This window comes from Micromys minutus, assembly GCF_963924665.1.
Source record: "Micromys minutus genome assembly, chromosome: 4".
Taxonomy (NCBI): domain Eukaryota; kingdom Metazoa; phylum Chordata; class Mammalia; order Rodentia; family Muridae; genus Micromys; species Micromys minutus.
In genome coordinates this window covers 30794269-30813947 of record NC_137973.1, presented here as the reverse complement: position 1 = coordinate 30813947, position 19679 = coordinate 30794269, and the positions used below count along the sequence as shown (strand labels likewise).

The window sequence follows — 19679 nt, the reverse complement described above, 5'->3', positions numbered from 1 at the left end:
CATGTTAAGACAGTCCTGGTTTAGGCACTTGGTGCTCTTTTGCCAGCTCTTCTCCCCTCTCGTCGTTTGTGCTTAGTTGCTTTTTCCTCAAGTATCTCTTTTTAAAAACTGGTCACACCATTATTATTCATATACCCAGTCGTTCTCCCTTAATCTTACTCCGTAGCTCTTTATGACTCCTGACACATACTTGTGGTTTGGTCCTGATACCAAATCGAATCAGAGGAATTTTTGTCTGCTTTGCCATCATTTCCCTAATCCTAAAACAGTTCTTGGCATAGAGACATTAATTCTAAATGATGAAACAAGCTTCTCGCCTCAAAAACCTTTCTTCTGGTCTGGAGAGATGGCTCAGCAGTTAAGAGCACTGACTGCTCTTCCAGAGATCCTGAGTTCAATTCCCAGAAACCACATGGTGGCTCACAGCCATCTATAATGAGATCTGATACCCTCTTCTGGTGTGTTTGAAGATAGCTACAGTGTACTTATATATAATACATACATCTTAAAAAAAAACTTTCATTAAAAAAACCTTCTGTTGAGTTGGCATAATTAAAATGAAATTGCTGTGTTCAGTAGGAATGCACGAACATCCAAATTTTCCCAAAAGATTCACATAGGCAGATGAGATGTAATGGTTAATCTGAGGCTATGCTAATAAATCCAATACTCAAGACTCTTGTAAACTATAACGCATTACGAAATTATGATGTTTCAACCGAGCAAAGAAACCCCGTCTTGTCAATTACTCTTTCCTCGCTTCGAAAACTTTTCAGAAAAAAAACTCGTTTAATTTTTATTCCCTCTTTCTAGAATGCAGACGGTCGGCTGGCTGTGAACGGTGTCATCCAAGTCGGGTGTTAGTCCAGGAGTGCGCAGAGAACGGCTAACTGGACCTGACGCATGCGCATCTTCTACCACGCCGCAAGATGGGTGCCAGCCATTTTGCCGCGCGTAAGTCCCCGATTGAGGGGTGGTAGGGAATGCAGCTTCAGTTGTCAGAAACCACAGAACGGTGGATATTTCCCAGCCTAGTGTAAACTAAAGACTCCAAGTGAGCAACCTCGCCATGAAGCCAAAAGCAGGGCGGAGCACTGAACGCGGGCTGTTAACCTCCTATGTTCGCCAGCTCCTTCACCCTGCCTCCCCAGGTTTTCCTCCCAACCGGCTACGCGCACATTTAACGCGCAGGCGCACGAATAAACGCAGCACCTCCGCGTTCGGGACCCGAAGACTCTCGCGCGCGCTTCTCCGACTCCTCCCTTGATTGGTCAGATTGCAGTGCCATCACACCTCCCCCCCTCGGCGCTCAAGGTTGAGTAGGAAGCGGAGGGGCGGGGCTTCCGCGCGCATGCGCATTGCTTTTGCTGGTCCATTGCTGCTATTGCGTTGCAAGAAAAAAAAAAATTTCTGACTAGGTAGCTTTGGGCCTTTTCTGTGGTAGAGAATCTAAAGGAAAAGCTTTCTGCAACCGAAGGGACAGCCGGGTAGTATTACGTTTTCGGTACTAAGGTCTCCCTGGCTCACCGGAATTTGGCCAACGGGATGAGGGAAGGGCCTTGAGAGTTGAGGACCGTAGAGGATAAAACCATTAGTTTTCGGCGCTGGGCGTTTTGAAAGGCATCGTAGGGCCTGTTTTCTACGTAGTTGTCTCCCGACTACTGGTTTAAACACCACCCCCGAACCATACTGACAAACCTTCGCAACCCGCAGCCCCTCCTTGCAGCGTGTGGGAGCCGCCAGCGTGCCCAGCAGCCACCCTTCCTACCTCCAGGAGAGCCTAGCGCGTGCACCATCCCCACCCCCTGGCCTCCCTCCCCTCCTGCTGCTTTCACGCACTCGCAGTGATTGTTTTGCCCGCTCCCGCCGCCGCCGCCGCCGCCAGAGGACCAGCGGCGCTTGTGCAAACCGGGAAGATGGCGGCCGGCGGCGGCGGAGGCAGCAGTAAGGCCTCCTCCTCGTCGGCCTCGTCCGCAGGGGCCCTGGAGTCCTCGTTGGATCGAAAATTCCAGTCGGTGACCAACACCATGGAATCCATTCAAGGCTTATCGTCCTGGTGTATAGAAAACAAGAAACACCACAGTACAATCGTCTACCATTGGATGAAGTGGCTCCGGAGATGTGAGTGTGGGGGCGACTGGGAAGGGGGAGGCTGGAGAAATGGAGGAAATGCGGCCCCAAACACCCTGGGGTTTGCCCACGGAACCGCTGCTTTCAGTTGGGGTTCACATTAAAGATCGGACGCGAGTGTTCCCAATCCCCGACTCCAACCTAGGCACGGTTGCTCTGATCTGCAGGGGGCTCATTGCTTGGAATTTTTCAGCCTCACATTTGGCGTGACCTTGGGCCGTTGGGCCTAGACTCATAGAGATTTACGTGTTTCCTTTCCGAGCCGTGTAAGGTGTGTTGTTGATTATCCCGAACCTTCACGGAAATTGTCGCGTCCGTTTATTTCTTATAGGCCTTGACGTGTTAATGATCTCTGGGTTTCCTGTTGGTTAGTCAAGCTATGGTTTAAGCTGTCCACTTCCCTGGAATATGTTGGATCATTCAGTGTTTTCCGCCGACGTGAAACTTGTGATATGTATAGAAAGGGGCCTTCTCTTGATTACTGTGGGTGAAACTTGGCATGTGATTTAAGGAGGATTTCCCTGGATGAATGTGAAGCAATATGAGCTCTACAAGAGCTGTGTGAGGCGACCACCTGTTTTCTTTTTACCTGTGTTTGCAACAGTAAAATACAGACTACGGGAGACGGATGACACAACTGTGAGACTGTAATCATCATTGGTACCGAAGTATAAAGTATATCCGCCCACTTTTTAATCGCCTGAAGTACACTTTACAGAATTGAGTTTGTTTGCATAGGCAATTGAAATAGGAAATGTGGATTTTAAAATATTTGTTTGTTTGTATTAGCATATAACCCCCCCTCCCAAGTTACACTTTTTTTGCCTTCAACCTGTGGGGTTGTCCCCACACCACTACTTTAATATAGAAAAGAGTTCTTTTAAAAATATGAATTGTTAAACTGGGCGTGGTGGCTCATGTGATTCCAGAGGCTGAGGCAGGAGGATTGCCAGCTCGTTCTGCACTGTACATTTCAAGCAGTCATAATGCCAACTCATACACACTTATTTGAGTTTTAGTTTGTTTCCTGTCTATATAGCCTCTTGCCAGTGGTGCTCAGTTAACAGTTTTCTTATTTTATGTCTGTCTTACTTCTATATTTTTGAGTTCACTTGAGTGAACAAGTGGGTGAAACTTCAAGATTATAGGCCCCAAAGTTTGAAATCTTTTGTATTTAAAGTTATTGAAGGGGACATTTGTTCTGTGGATCTTTGAAACAGTGCTGAGAAGGATATTCGAGAGAAAGGACAGGATCAGGTAGTCCTCATTTACTATTGTGAGATCTTTTTGTTTACTTCTTGCCAAGAGGTTAAGCTAGATCTGCAATATCTGTCACCTTCAAAGACTCACATAGAGATATCCACCACTTGCCAGCCATTTTCTTAAACCTTATAATATACTTTAGAGTCTGCTGAATTACACAAATGAGCCTTCAACCTGTGGGCTCAGAAATGTCAGGTCGCTAAAGGTTAGTCAGTAAATGATGTAGTTAGGATTGGACTATCATTAACTTTGTGGAACAGTGTTTAGTGTATTGGGTACATCAGTGTAGTAAGCAATGCTAATGTGAGGATGAGGATATTTTCACCCTGTCTTGAATCATTTTACCAAATTATGAAGCATTTTTCATTCCCCACTGTTGGTCTCTAGTGCTTTAACCCTATGGTTACATATTTTCAAGAATAAGTTGGTCCCTATCTCTGTATTGTGGGATCACAAGTGACAATTAAATGAAGTGAAATGCATTTGGCTTCTTAAAACTTGCTATCAGTTTTAAAGTGAAGTGGAACCTAAGCTTTCTAAAATGGCTAAGAATAATTTGTGGACATTCGTATTTACAGGTGATAGATATCTGCCTCATGAAAAGAGCCAGAGTGGTGAAGGCGAGCATGTGAAGGGTTGATGTATTAGGCCAGTGTTCCCACCTAATTCTTAGACCTTCACAGAGCTGCTAAGTTTGCTTACACAGAATTGTGAGGTGGAGCTTAAGCGTTCCCAGTCTTTCTGTCCATTTTCCTGATGCTACTCTTGTTTCTCCCTTTTCTTATGACATCCTCTAGTCATTTAGACCTCAGTTAAATTTAAGTAACTGTACTAGATATGTCAAGAGATGTCTTATTTCTGTCACTTTTTTGGTACAGCTAATTCTGTACAGACACCGCCATTGTGCTACTCCTTAAGTCACCAGAGGGATTTTCATTGAATCCTTCATCTTATGGTGTGTAATAATAGTAACAGGCTTTTTATTCATTGTAAAGGAAGACCTTTAATGAGCAAGCATGCTTCCTGAAGATGTATTCCATAAGCAGACTCCATTGATTTCATCTAGGCATGTCCATAACAGTCATTATCTTCTGTCAGTCTGAGTTTCCCTGACTGGTTTGGTATTTATGTAGCCCACATTGGGCTCCAGCCCAAGCATCTTCCTCTCAGCCTCCCTGTTTCTGGGTTTGTAGTTATTCACCGCCATACTTGGCAGCCATCATTTTCTGAAGTGATCTTTCTATGGTATGAACAGATCATGCCCCCCCCCCCTCCCTCCCTCTCTCCCTCCCTCTCTCTCTCTCTCTCTCTCTCTGTAGTCCTGGCTGATCTACTGCTGCAGTAGGATTAGGTTGTACATTTTTTGTACTGTGGTCTCTCCAGGAGCCTGTCTCACCTGTACTGCCTGCTTCCCAGTCTTCTTCATATTCTGCCACCTTCTCACTTAGATCTCATCTCAAATATCCCCTCCCTAGGACAGCCTTTTCTCATTACCTTCAATAGCTATTATATCTTCCCTTTCTTTTTTTTTCTAAGACATAGTCTCACTATGTGGCTTTCTGACTGTTCTGGAACTCACTATGTAGACCGGGTGGGCCCAAAACTTAAAGATACATCAGCCTCTTCCTCCTGAATGCTCCACCATACCTGACAGGCATAGAGGCATAGATAGCTTCTTTGTCTTTTTTTTTCCAGCATGCTGAATTACTGTATTGACTTGTTAGATCTTTATTATCTACTTCTCTCAAATGTCAGGGTTGTGTCTTGTTTGTCTCTATCCAAACCACTTTAGTAACTATTTGCCAAAATAATGTTGCAAAATGGCTAATAAAATCTTTGTTCTTGGCTTGGTGGCACATGTCTGCAGTTGTAGCATTTGGGATTCTGAAGCAGAAGAATTATAAGTTTGAAGCCAGCCTGGGTTATTCTGTCTTAAACCCCCACCCCAGAAAGCTTGAACAATTTTTTTTTAAATCCCTTTTTATAAAAATATTTATGATCTAGTGATATTGTAGGGATTGCTTATCTACTGGTTTAAGATAAGGCTTTACATGGAGCTGATGTGTAATTTAACCAGGTTATCATTTTTATATTTCATTTTTCTCTCTCAATTTTAATGTAAAGCAAGAGTCAGTATAGGAAGGTAGAAAAATCCAGGCTTTTCAAGTTAGGCTGAGACCTTATCCCAGTTGCTTCATCCTGGGGGATGCACTATACATAGTACTTAATCCATGGCCTTTATCTCTTATCTATACATTCTGCACAGTTACAGCAAAGCTTTGCTTGGAGAATAGGGGTAGAGTTACCCAGTCAGCCGGAGAGAACTGGAGCAACTTCTCAGTGAATTAAGAGGCGTTCTGAACAACCAGTGGGATAGGAATAAAAATGTTGTATCTAGATACTTCTATTTTATCTTATTTTTTTAAATGATTCCTTTTTTACCTTAATTTATACATATGTCTGTCTAGGAGTATGTGGGTTGGAGCCTCGGGAACTAGAAATTGAGTGTCTGGTGTGGGTGCTGGGAACTGAACTCAAGCCCTCTATAAGAGCAGTATGAAACTTAGCCACCGAGTCATCTCTCTAGACCCTGTTCTACCTTATTTCTTCTAATCATTGAGTGGTTTGATGTGTTTTAGGAAGCAGAATGAGAATTTAAATGAGCTCCCACAGGAAAAGTAGAAGCCTAATTAAGTCTGTAAGCCACAAAATTTCTTAAGGCTCCATTTAGCTATTAAAAATATTCTTTTGCATGTATTTGTTTTAGAGAAGGAAATACACCCATGCCACAGGGCATACATGGTCAGAGGACAGTTTCTGGGAGTCAGTTCTCTTCCTCCACATTACAGGTTCCAGGGATGGATCTCAGGTCCTCAGGCCTGATAGCCAACTCCCTTCCCACTTAAGCGGTCACCCTGGCCATTTCATCAACTGTTTTTAGTTGAACTTACAAAAAATAGGAAACCAGCTATGGTGGTGCTTCCCTAATTTTTTTTTTTTAATTGATATAAAATTGTTTATACTTGTGTTCGTACTGTATACTTGTATATTTATATTGTATATAATGTTCAAACTAAGGTGAATGTTATTTCCTCAAACACATTTCTTTGTGGAGAATGTTGAAGTTTTAATTTTTATTTTATGCATATGAGTGTTTTCCGTGTGTGTGTGTGTGTGTGTGTGTGTGTGTGTGTGTGTGTGTGTGTATGTTGAAGACCTGCACCTGCAGAGCCAAATAAGTGTTGGATCCCCTAGAATTGGTGTACTGGCTGGTTTTGTGTCAACTTGACACAAGCTGGAGTTGTCACAGAGAAAGGAGCCTCAGTTGAGGAAATGCCTCCATGAGATCCAGCTGTTAGCCATTTTCTTAACTAGTGATCAAGGGGGAGAGCCCAGCCCATCGTGGGTGGTGCCATCCCTGGGCTGGTAGACCTGGGTTCTATAAGAAAGCAGGCTGAGCAAGCCAGGGGAAGCAAGCCAGTAAGTAACATCCCTCCGTGGCCTCTGCATCAGCTCCTTCCTGACTTTGCTTGGGTTCCATCCTTTGGTGATGAACAGTGATATGGAAGTGTAAGCTGAATAAACCCTTTCCTTCCCAACTTGATTCTTGGTCATGATTTTTTGTGCAGGAATAGAAACCCTAAGACAACTGGATACACAGGTGTTTATGAGCTGGCTTGTGGGTGATGTGATCATAGTTTTGATGTTGTTTGATTGTTTGTTTGCTTCTTTGACTATCGAAAACTAGCCAGGAATCACAGTATTATCTATGCAGTGGTTTCTTAGCTTAAAATTTTCTTATAGAAGAACCCAGGTCCCTCTTTCTAGCGTTGAGGTTTGAGGGTTTTTATGCTTTTTTTTTAATTCCTCCACTGTGGTAAAAATAATTAATTGATATTTTGACTATCATGTTTGTTTTTAATCTAATAAAATAGGAAAGACAAGTTGAACATATTTAAGCTATGTACTAAATAAAAGCCTCTCTGAATGTGAGGTTTATTTACATTAATGATAAAAGGAAGTCTTGGTCACATAATGTTTGGAGTGCATGCTAGTCAGTAAGGAGTTCAATCTGCAGTCATATATTTTATGGGGTAAAAGTACTTGGGATTGCGCCTAGAAACCTGAGGTGCCAAACTTGTGATTTATGGTACCACTGAGCTAACTCAGCCTGCTAGCTTCCCTTTGATTATGATACTCATCAAAGACCCAGAACCATTTTCTACAGGTCTGGTCTTTGAAATGTAGCTCTTCCCTAAACTATTTACTTTCTTTGTGATCTGTATGTAGCAGGTATCTAGGCTAGATTTGAAGACCACAGAAGTATTATAGACATGCAGTGTTTATGTGAGCAATTCAGGTAAAGTAGATTCTGCATTTAGCTTTGTTACCAAATACTTTTGTGTTTTGAGATGAAGTGTTGTCTAGGCTTTGTTCAATTCAAGATCCTCTTGCCTTGGCCTCCTAAGTAGCTAGAATGAAAGGAGTGACCACAGCATCCAGCTGCAAGATACATTTTGCTTATAAGTCACTCACTTTATATCTACTTCCCCAGAAATTATTTTCAACACATTTAAATTATAAATCACTGTACAAATTTGCTTGGTATAGAGTGATATATTTGTTTTTTTTTTTAAGATTTATTTATTTATTTTATGTATGTGAGTACACTGTTGCTGTCTTCAGACACACCAGAAGGGGACATCCTATTACAGATGGTTGTGAGTCACCATGTGGTTGCTGGGAATTGAGCGCAGGACCTCTGGAAGAACAGTCAGTGTTCTTAACCACTGAGCTATCTCTCCAGTCCAATATGTTTGTATTTAAAGATTTTATTTTTATGTGTTTGAGTATTTACCTATATGTATGCATTTGTACCACATGTGTGCCTGTTATCTGTGGAGGCTAGATAGTGGATCTCCTGGGACTGGAATTGCAGATGTTTGGATCCTCTGGAAGATAAGCTGACTCTTGACTGCTGAGCCATCTCTGTCTGTTCCTTTTTTGTTTGTTTGTTTCCTGGAGAAACGGTTTCTGTTTGTAGCTTTGACTTGGAGCTCAGTCTGTAGACCAAGTTGGCATCCACCTGCCTCTGCCTCCAGAGTGTGGGATTAAAGGTGTGTACCACTTTGTCTAGTTCTATTTATTTATTTATAGATTTATTTATAGATTTATATATTAATTATATATAAGTGCACAGTAGGTGTCTTCAGACACACCAGAAGAGGGCATCAGATCTCATTAAAGATGGTTGTGAGCCACCATGTCGTTGCTGGGATTTGAACTCAAGAGTACTGGAAGAGCAGTCACTGCTCTTAACCACTGAGCCATCTCTTCAGCCCCTCTATTTATATTTTTAAGTGACAGGTAATAATTGTACAAATTCACGGATACAGTGTGATATTTCAATGCATTCATATAGTAGGCAATGAATATATAACATAGTTGCTTTTGTGATGTCTCAGACTTCATTCTTTTGCCTCTGGAACTTTGAAAATCCTTTCCAAGAAGCTGGAAAAATGAGCACATGTTGCTTTATCATGAGAACCAAGTTGGGTTGCAGAAGCTATAGTGGATATCTCACAAACACCTGCAACTCCGCTCCAAAGGCTCCATTGCCCAGTTCTGACCATGAACATGTACATTTCCAGGCACAGATATAAAAATATATAAATAATTTAATCTTTAATATAATCTTTAAAAAGAACAGAAAAACATGTTAGCTGTTTTGAAATATAGTTAATTGTTGTTGAGCATAGTTACCTTACTGTGCTATAAAAAGGAGATTTATTCATCCCCTCTAGCTACAGATGCCTGTTAGCCGTCAACACATTTACAGAACACCTACTGTACCAGGTACTGTCTGGACACTGGAAGTATAGCAGGCAAGCAAAATGGGCAAAGCATTTTTCTGGCAGACTATTTACTCTAGTGAGAGGTAAGACAGACAACAGATAAAGTGAATAAATAATTTTATTAAATCTGTTACAATGTGGTAAATGTTATAAAGCAGAAAGAGGAATACAGAGTTAGGGAGATTTGTACTATCAGGTTAGTGCTAAGGAAACTGAGAAGTCACATTTGAGTAAGAGGGCAAGTCGGAAGTGTTGATAACAGCCAGAGAGGTGGCCAGCTGGTAAAAGGTGCTTGCCACCACATCTGACCACCTGAGTTCTGTTTCTAGGACCTACATGTTAAGAGGAGAGAACTCCTATGGGCTGTCCACATACATCCCACAGCACACACATACTTACAAAATAAATATAATATAAAATGTTAAAAGCCAAAAGAACAGAAAAACAGAAAACAGAGTATGCCTGGTGTCTTAGTTAGGGTTTTAGTGCTGTGAACAGACACCATGACCAAGGCAAGTCTTATGAAGGACATTTAATTGGAGCTGGCTTACAGGTTCAGAGGTTCAGTCCAATGTCATCAAGGTGAGAACATGGCAGCATCCAGGCAGGCTTGGTGCAGGAGAAGCTGAGGGTTCTACATCTTCATCCGAAGGAAACCAGGAACAGACTGAGCATCCTTAGACATCTAGGAAGTGTCTCCAAGCCCACCCCCAGAGTGACACATTTCCTCCAACAAGGCCACACCTTCTAATCGTGCTACTGCCTAGGCCAAGAATATGCAAACCATCACACCTGGTGAGTTAAAGAGCCATGTGAAAACATTTGTGGCTGGAAAGCAGTTAAGATGGGCCTTTATTAGCAGATAGTTCAGAGTCTATGATGGGATAGAGGGTAAAGGGGTAATACATCAAAAGACTGCGTTATTAAAAAGATTTATTGTTCGTGTATATGAGGATGTCTTAGTGTGTGCATGTGCCTGTACCTGTGCATGAATGTGCCCATGAAGGCCCAGGACAGTATCAGATCTGTCAGAGCTAGAATGTCAGAAGACTGTGAGCCCCTGACACCAGTGCTGGGATCTGAACTCAGGTCCTCTGGAAGAGAAGCAAGCACTCTTAACCTCTGCTGAACCATCTCTCCCTGTCTTCCCTTTGAATGGCTGTTATCACCTTTTAAAAAAATTTTTGTGTGTTAGGTTCATGGAGATACAGATAATATTTTTTCATATTTTTTTGGCAATGTTTCAAAAACATGAAGCACTTATTTTTCTTCCCCTCATGCTTCAGAATGGATCTCAGTGTGAGTACTCCACCAGTCTGCCCAAGCACGAAACTTAATTATTATGTCTAGAATATATTAAGCATGGTTTTTGTTGTTGGTATGTAGCTCTGGCTGGCTACAAATTCACAGTCCTCATGTCTCAACTTCTCAGGTAATATGGTGACTTAAACATTACTATGAATACATTAAAATAACTTAAAACGGTGAATTTTACAGCCATGAATTTTATCTCAAGGTATTTTAAAAAGGAGACATCCCAAAATTTAACAAATTCAAAATGAAATTTCTAAATATACCCTTTAAAATCTGTTCCATTTGCAATCTTCAACAGTAACCAATAACTCTTTGTAATCACTGAGGCTAAACTCAAAGACATTTCAGACTACTCTTCTTGTCCCACATCAAATCCATCTAAAACTATGTGATATCCTTGTATAGAAAGGTTTTTATGAAATTCATCACTCCTTATAATCTAACTAGTGTTCTTATTTCTACAGTAACCAGAGTAACCTTTTACACACTTAAATCAGGGGCAAGTGCTATAGCTCAGTTTTTCATATATATTTTATTCTATGTTTGTGAATATTTTACCTTCATGTGTGCCTGGTGCTTACAGAAGTCAGAAGAGATTGTTGGATCCCCTGGAACTGAAATTATTATTGATGGTTGTGAGCTGCCATGTGAGTGGGAACTGAAGAGCAACAAGTACTCTTAACTGCTGAGCCAGCTCTCCAGTGCCTACAGCTCAGTGTATGGAATGCTTGTGTATCATTCAAGATATCCTACATGCTATCAACAGTCACACAGCAGCAACGCTAGCACTTGGGAGGCAGAAAGGTCAGTTCAGAATCATTAAGGTTAGAAAGGACTACATAAAACTGTCTGAAAAAACAAATGAACATCAGCATATATTCAGCCCTTGGTTCAATCAATCACATGCACACATACAAAATGCACACACAGGCACACACACAATCATAAATTGAATGATCCTCCTCTGCTCAACAGCTCTAAGTATAAAAGTCCCTTGGCTAAGGATATGGCTCAATTTGTAGAGGGCTTGTGACTGCAGTCTTAGCACTCAGGACCTGGATGTAAGAGGATCAAAAATTCAGTCATGATCGGCTACAAGGTAAGTTTGAATCGAGTCTAGGGTATACGAGGAACAGTTTCAAAAAACAAACAAACAAACAAAAACAAAAAGCAAAATCCAAAGTCTTCAAGTTCCTATTAAGACCCTTGATGAGGGCTGGAGAGATGGCTCAGTGGTTAAGAGCACTGACTGCTCTTCCAGAGGTCCTGAGTTCAATTCCCAGCAACCACATGGTGGCTCACACAACAATCTGTAATAGAATATGACACCTTCTTCTGGTGTGTCTGAAGACAGCAAGAGTATGTTCACACACAGATTAAATAAATACAAATATTAAAAAAAAAAAAAAAAGACCCTTGATGAAGGATGACTGGGAGAGATGGCTCAGCAGAGGTTAAGAGTGCTTGCTTCTCTTCCAGAGGACCTGAGTTCAGATCCCAGCACTGGTGTCAGGGGCTCACAGTCTTCTGACATTCTAGCTCTGACAGATCTGACACTGTCCTGGGCCTTCATGGGCACATTCATGCACAGGTACAAGCACATGCACACACTAAGACATCCTCATATACACGAACAATAAATCATTTTAATAACGCAGTCTTTTGATGTATTACCCCTTTACCCTCTATCCCATCATAGACTCTGAACTATCTGCTAATAAAGGCCCATCTTAACTGCTTTCCAGCCACAAATGTTTTCACATGGTTCACCAGGCATACTCTAGTTTTTCTGTTCTTTTGGCTTTTAACTTTTTATTATTTTTTTTATATTTATTTCTTAGGGTGCCATGGGATGTTCCTTGTTTCTGGTGTCTTTATTTCTGCAGCAACCAGAATAATTTTTTATACACTTAAATCAGGAGCAGTGATATAGCTCAGTTTGTTAGATTTATTTTATTGTATTTGTGTATGAGTTTTTTACCTGCACGTGTATGTGTGTCCCACATTCGTGGTCTTTACAGAGGTCATAAGAGGTTGTTGGATATCTTGGAAATGCAGTTATTGATGGCTGTGAGCTACCATGTGAGTGCTGGGAGCCAAACCAATGTAACACCTAACTTTACGGCTAAGCTGTGCAGTAGCTTCTACTCAGTGGTCATTAGAGAGCTACCTACCTCAGCCTCCCTAGGTATGCACCACCATGCCTGGTATACTCATTTATGTTTGGTGATGTGGATTCCTGCCATTCGCAAATTAATATCCAAATTACTTTTCCTCTTAGGCTTTTGTCAACCAAGTGATTATTATTTGACAGAAGTACTTCTAAAAGTTCAACAGGGAGATATGGAATTATTGTAAAAATTTGACTGTGGGGCTGGAAGCTTAGTGGTTAGGAGCATGGCTACTCTTCGAGAGGACCCAAGTTTGGTTCTCAGCACTCAGATAGTAGCTCACACCTATCTGTAACTACAGTTCCAGGAGATCTAGAGCACTCACCTGGTCTCCTTAGGTGCTACATGCTCCTGGTACCCATGAACTCCCACAAGCATGCATATAAATTTTTTAAAAAGTCTAAAAACAACAAAAAATGTTTAATGGTGATAGCTAAGTGCATGTGAGGTTTAATTTGTAGAAGGGCCTCAAAGATTCTAGTAAAACAACTCAAAAACAGCTAGACTGACTTTTGTCATCAATTGTCAGAAAAGGATAGGTGGTGTTTTGTGGTGTTACAGATTCCAGCACCTCCACCGACTTTAATTAGAGAACAGACAAAACACGTCTTGTACAGAAAGAGGCAGAAACTAGCTACTCCCCTCAGAAAGGCAGCTATTTCTCTGTGCTTTGAAACATTGACGCTTTCAGGATAAGATAGGGTTTTCTAAGCTGTTTCACTTTTCTAAGACAGGCTTTTCTCTGTGTAGTCCAGGATGGCCTTGGACTTAGATTCTCCAGCCTCAACTTCTTAAGTCCTAGGGTTATAGTTGTGTACCTCACTGGGTTGAGTAGAGGGTCTCTGTGTTCGTTTAAAACTCAAGAGATCCCTCTGTTCCTGCCTCCCGTGAGTTGGGGTTACAGGTGTAGCAAGGCTCATGACAGATACACTTCTTAGTGACATTCACTAAATGATAAGCTGGCTTTACATTTTACTGCTAGTTTATGGTGTCTCCCCCTAAGCTTTAATTCTCCTAGTTTTTTGGTTCTCATTAGGTAAAAATTATTTTTTGGTAAAAATTGTTTTGCCCAGGCATAGTGCTACACACTTTAATCCCAACGTTCAGAGTTCCAGCACAGCCGAGGCCATACAGAGAAACCCTGTCTCAGAAACCAAAGCCAAACAAAAAGTTAGTGTTCAAAAGAAAAAAATCTTTTTTTTGTCATTGTTTTCTGAGACACAAGCTTTCATGTAACCCAAAAATGTCTTCAAACTCACTATAGCTGAGGATGACCTTGAACTGGTGATTCTTCTATTTCTACCTTCCAAGTGCAGGAATATAGGCATATGCTACTATGCACAATGTAATTTACCTTGTGTTTGTTTATTTGAGACATCGTTTCACTGTATCCTCATCTGGCCTGGAAATCTCTGTGTAGGCCAGGCTGACCATGATCTCAGAGATCCATTGCTTCTGCCTCTAGAGAACTGGAATTAAGGCTTGTGCTACCAAGCCTGGCATAATTTGCATTTTAAATTTTGTTTATTTAGTGGTATTGAGAATTCAATCTAGAGTCTTGTCATGCCAAGCAAGTGTTCTACCACCGAGCCACATCCCCAGCCTTTCCCTTTTAAAATAAGTTTTTTTTTACTTAAAAACAATTTTTAAAATCTTAAAATCTTATGTATGTACCAGTGATTTGCCTGCATGTATATATGTGTACATCTGTCCCAGAAGCCTGCAGAGGTCAGGAGAAGATGTAGTCTTACTGGAACTGTAGTTATGGACGGTTGTGAGCCACCATGTGGGTACTAGGAGCAGAATCTGGATCCTTTGCAAGAACAAGTGTTCTTAATCTCAAAGCCATTCAGCCTGTAAAAGTATCTTTTATTCACCTGATATAAATTCATCTTGGAGGCTTCTAGCCTCTGTACAATCTTGACTAGGCCTAGAATGTTTTTAAGCCTCTGAGAATTACTGATGAATAAACTCACCCCTTTCTAGTTCTTTCTGATCTCTGGCTGACTGATTTCTTTTTAAATTAATTTATTTTTTATATATGATGAGTACATTGTAGCTGTCTTCAGACACACCAGAAGAGGGCATTGGATCCCATTACAGATGGTTGTGAGCCACCATGTAGTTGCTGGAAATTGAACTCAGGACCTCTGGAAGAACAGTCAGCGCTCTTAACCACTGAGCCATTTCTCCAGCCCCTCTGGCTGGCTGATTTCAATTCAGCTGTTCTGGCTCAAACTCCTCTCTCCAAGCTGACTGATTCAATCTAGCCTGCTTCCCCCCTCTGTGTGTCTCCTTCCCTTTCCCTCTCCCTCTCCTCTTCTCCCTCTTTCACACAACTAGAAACAGGTGTTTTTTTAGTAATTAACACAATCTTGAGGTTCTCAGTATGATCAGATATTCTGTAACACCAGCCCCTTAATTTTCTTTTCTAACTTTATGACAACTGACTTAGTTAGGGTTCCCATGACCAAGACAACTCTTATAAAGGATCAAATAAACATTTAATTGGGGCTGGCGTAATTACAGGTTCAGAGGTTCAGTCCATTATCATCATGGCAGAGGACAGGAAGCATGGCAGTGTGCAGGCAAACATGGTGCTGGAGAAAGAGCCAAAAATTCTACATCTTGATCCAAAGAAAGTCAGGAGAAGACTATCTTGCTGGCAGCCAAGAGGAAGAACTCAAAGCCCACCCCCAAAGTGACATGCTTCCTCCAACTAGGCCATACTCCCTAATATTGCCACTCCCTGGGCAAGCATTGTTAAGGACGCCCCCCTCAACCCCTCCCTGGCCTGTTGCTTGACTAGTAGGCAAAGTTACCTTTGCCAGCAAGCCCTAATCAGCCGTCTTCCCCACTGCAGTGATTTTATCAACTGAACTAGCTCCCAAGTGTAGCTTTTCCTTTTTAATGTATAAAATCTTAAGTTTGTCAATTTATTTTTACCAAAGACCATAAAATGCTACTGTTGGTTTAATTACTGCTGTTTTTTGTGTTTTGTATTTTTTTGTTTTTTTAAAACTGTTAGAATTAGAAGCAAGTTTTCTCAGAGTAAAGAGTAAATCTTCAAACATTTAAGTTGATATTGCAAATGTCACCTTTATAGTGTGCTGTCCTTTTTTGCATTGGACTTCAGTGTCTTCTGCTTCATTCACCCCTTCTGAGGAAATAGTCCTTTTCAAAATCATTTGTTTAGTCGGCACTTAAAAATTTCTAAACTTTAAGTGGAGGCAGAGGAATTCAAGATCATTTCTGGCTTCTCAGTAAGTTGGAGGCCAACTTATGTATGCTACATGAACCTGTCTTCATAAGAGAAAAGAAAAAGAGTGAACTTTTAATTTTCTGTAGGAAAGATTGCCCTAATCCTGCATTAAGTAAATTCAGGGGGCTTTTCTGTTAATCCTTTTATCTTCTAAAAAAATGACATGAAGACTTGGTATATGCATTAAAAGCTCCAGTCGCTGAGCTGGGCAGGTTCTGAGCTCTTCTAACAATCTATGGCTGCCTGGCCTCCTCCTTTATCTGTGTCCTCATGGAAAGTCCCCTGGCCATCTCAGGGTGAATCTTTTTCTTTGGTCCTCACCAGGGACCCTCTCTTGTGATTAGAAGTCACACCTTTATCTTTCCTGCTCAGCTATTGGCTGATTAGCACTTTATTAACCAATTAGGTGGTGGAAAAGTTTTTACACAACATGGAGACTGGAGATGCTTGACAATGTCAACATCCTGACTAGTACCCGATCTCTGGGCACAGTAATCAGCATCTGAATGCACAGTGCACAAAACCATTCCCCCACAGTCTTGACTCTTTTCTTTTTCTCTTTCCACTTAGGTTTGTAGTCTGGGGGTGGGGGTGGTGGTAGTACTGGGATTAAAGCCAGGGCATTGTGGTTCTGGGCAAAGCAAGGCTCTCCTAGAGAGACAGAGACAGACAGACGTGCCCAGCACTTGTGACTTGTGAGTTGGGAGGTGCCTACAGTAGAGACAAGTGAGTTAGGGAAGTCTCCTGGGCTGGGAAGCAGAGAAGATAGGATTTGTGGGGAAAGTGACATTAGGGATAGTTGACATTAGAATAATTAAGTAAGCCTTTTTGGTAGCAGAGGTAGGTAGATTTCTGAGTTTGAGGCCGGCTTGGGAGAGTTGGTGAGGCTCTGTTTACAAACAAACCAACCAACCAAATGAACAAAAGCCAAACAAAGAATCCCAAGAAAATAATGAAGTTCGGTGTACATGCCTATAATCCCAGCGTCAAGGGAGTCAAAGCAAGATTAGAACCAGCCTAAGTGACACACAGTTACAGGGCATCCTAAACTCGGCAGTGAGTGGGGGGACACAAAGCTACATCTGCTTCATATCACCAGCGCTGGATTTATGAAGCCAGGTGTGCCCCAGCTACATGGACAGCACGTGGGAGTGGAGGCAGAAGATCGGCACTTGAAGGCTATAAATCTTTTAAAAATGTCAGAAGGCTCGTACATAATCTGAACAAGAAAGTTGGCATTAAAACAGAGGGAGAAATAGTCTAGAAGTATTAGGAAGTAGAACTTAACAAGCTTGACAAGGTGGATGTTGTGGGTGGAGGTAGAGAAGAATCCAGAAGATGGGGTCTCTGCATCTTTGGCAGGGAATTTGGGAAGAACACATAGATAATAAGAACAGATTGAAACTCAGTGGGGTTGAAGGTCTGTGGAGTGTCTGACAAGAGTTGTGTAGCAGAGAATTAGCTGCACATATCTATCTATCTATCTATATATATATAGTGTGTCCTCAAGCACACTGCTGGCTCATACTTTAGCACTCTTGTACTAGATGCTGAAGTTGGAATCTTACATGTTTTGAGTCACAGAATCTTGACAACAGATAGGAACTATTATTGCTAACCTATCATATCCATGAAGAGAGAAAGAGTAGTGTTCAGAAGGGTCACACAGCTGAACATGAAAGGCTTGTGGCTTTTGGCTTGTGGCTGGAGAGGTGGCTCAATGGTTAAGAGCACTGACTGCTCTCCCAGAGGTCCTGAGTTCAAATTCCAGCAACCACATGGTGGCTCACAATCATCTGTAATGGGATCTGATGCCCTCTTCTGGTGTGTCTGAAAACAGCGACAGTGTACTCACATAAATAAATACATCATTTTAAAAAGAGAGACATGGGCTATTGGTTTTTTAAAATAGTTTTTTTAAAGGTTTATTTTATTCTCAAAAGATTTATTATTTAATTTTATGTTTAATGAGTGTTTTGCCTGCATGTGTGTCTGTACTGCATGTATGCTTAGAGCCTACAGAGGTCAGAATGGGGCATTAGATCCCCTGGAACTGAATTACAATTATGAACTGCCATATGGTGCTAAGGATCGAAATCCAGTCCTCTGCAAGAATAAGTGCTCTAATCAATGAGCCATCTCTTCAGCCTGATTTATTTTTTTCTTAAGGGTGTGCATGCTTGGGTGTGTGTATATATATATGTTCATGCCCAGGAGTCCAGAAAATGGTGTGAGAACCTCTGAAGTTAACAGTCAATGAGTGCTGGGAACCAAGCTTGAGTATTCTACAAGAGCAGCCAGTTAACACCCTGAGCCAGTTAATGAATTTTAAAGAATATTTCTTTAGGGGAAAGGAAAATAAACAATCTTTTATGAAAGCATAAAGAAACAAATACAGTGCTGATTACAGTCAAGAAGATTATATTTTGAATTAAACATTCTGAGAGGCTTTTGATTCCAGTACTCTGAAGTCAGAGGCAGGAGGAGCTCTGTGAGTTTCTGGACAGCTTGGGTTGCATAGGGAGACTCTGTCTCAAAAGAAAGTCTCTAAAACATTGTGAGAGTCTTCGATTCTTGTGATATGTGTAAGTGTATAAGCTTTAAGAGTGCAGGTGCCATTCTTGCTCTCTTGTGTTTCTGCTCTTGCTCTCCCACTCTTGCTCTCCTCCCTTCCCACTTCTCTTCCCCTTCCCCCTCCTCTTCCCCTTCCACCTCCTCTTCCCCTTCCCTTTCCCCCTCTCTCTCCATGTGCTCATGACTGGCTTCTACTTCTCTATTCTCCTCTCTTCTCTCTCTGCCTCTGTTACCCTCTTAACTCCCCCCATGACCTGAATAAACTCTATTCTGTACTAAAAGAAAGAAAGAAAGAAAATGTAGATACCAAGTGAAAAGAGGTGGCTCTGGTTAGAAGCGCTGGCTACTCTTCCAGAGGACCTGGGTTCAATTTCTGTACCCACATGGAGTTCACAGCTGTCTGACTCCAATTCTCTCACTCTTGGCCTCAGAAGGCACCAGACACACATGTGGTATACAGGCATACATGCAGGCAAAACACCCAAAAGTAAGCAAATTTTGAGAGAGAGAGAGAGAGCGAGAGAGAGAGAGAGCGAGAGAGCACAGTTACCAAGGTATTTGTAAGAGAATTTATATATTCTAAATTGGAGATGCTTTAAATATTATTTAGTTTATATCAGCCATATGACATATTATGTTTCTCTTAACTGATTTCATGCTAATATTCCACACTGAAGATGAAAAAAGGGAGAAGTATAGCCCAGCACCCAGAAGCAAAAGCAGGCAACTGTCTGTTAATTTGAGGCTAGCCTAGTCTATGAGGTGAGTTCCAGGCCAGCCAGTACTACATTGTAGATCCTGCGTTTAAAAAAAAAAAAAAAGAGGAAGAAGGACAAAAGGGAAGGTAAAATATAGTTATCTCCTCACAAGTTAGACTAATGGTGATGGGCAGTCATTCAACAAATTCAAATTGAAAAGCTTAAGATTGTGTTTAGCACTGTGAGAAGTAGAGATAAAGATACTGTGCTTCCAAATAATTCAGACCTTAGCTGAGGAAATGCTAGTATGTAGAACAGTGCATGGCTTTAAATGGGACAGAGAAGGAGCTGGGGAGACAAGATGCTCAAGATGGTGGTTTTCCCAAGGCGAGGCTCACCCATCGTTGGGGCC

General features: G+C 41.5%; 1 protein-coding gene across 2 annotated transcripts in view; it reads left to right on the top strand.

Moving 5' to 3' along the window:
• The first annotated feature begins 1382 nt into the window (after positions 1-1382).
• The window catches only part of RPRD2 (regulation of nuclear pre-mRNA domain containing 2), a 51668-nt gene continuing 33371 nt past the window's right edge, over positions 1383-19679 (top strand). For both annotated transcript variants that reach the window (XM_080915468.1, XM_080915469.1), the window contains exon 1: positions 1383-2121. In XM_080915468.1, the coding sequence (XP_080771594.1) occupies positions 1917-2121 (205 nt within the window). In that variant the 5' untranslated portion in view covers positions 1383-1916. The remainder of the gene's footprint in view (positions 2122-19679) is intronic.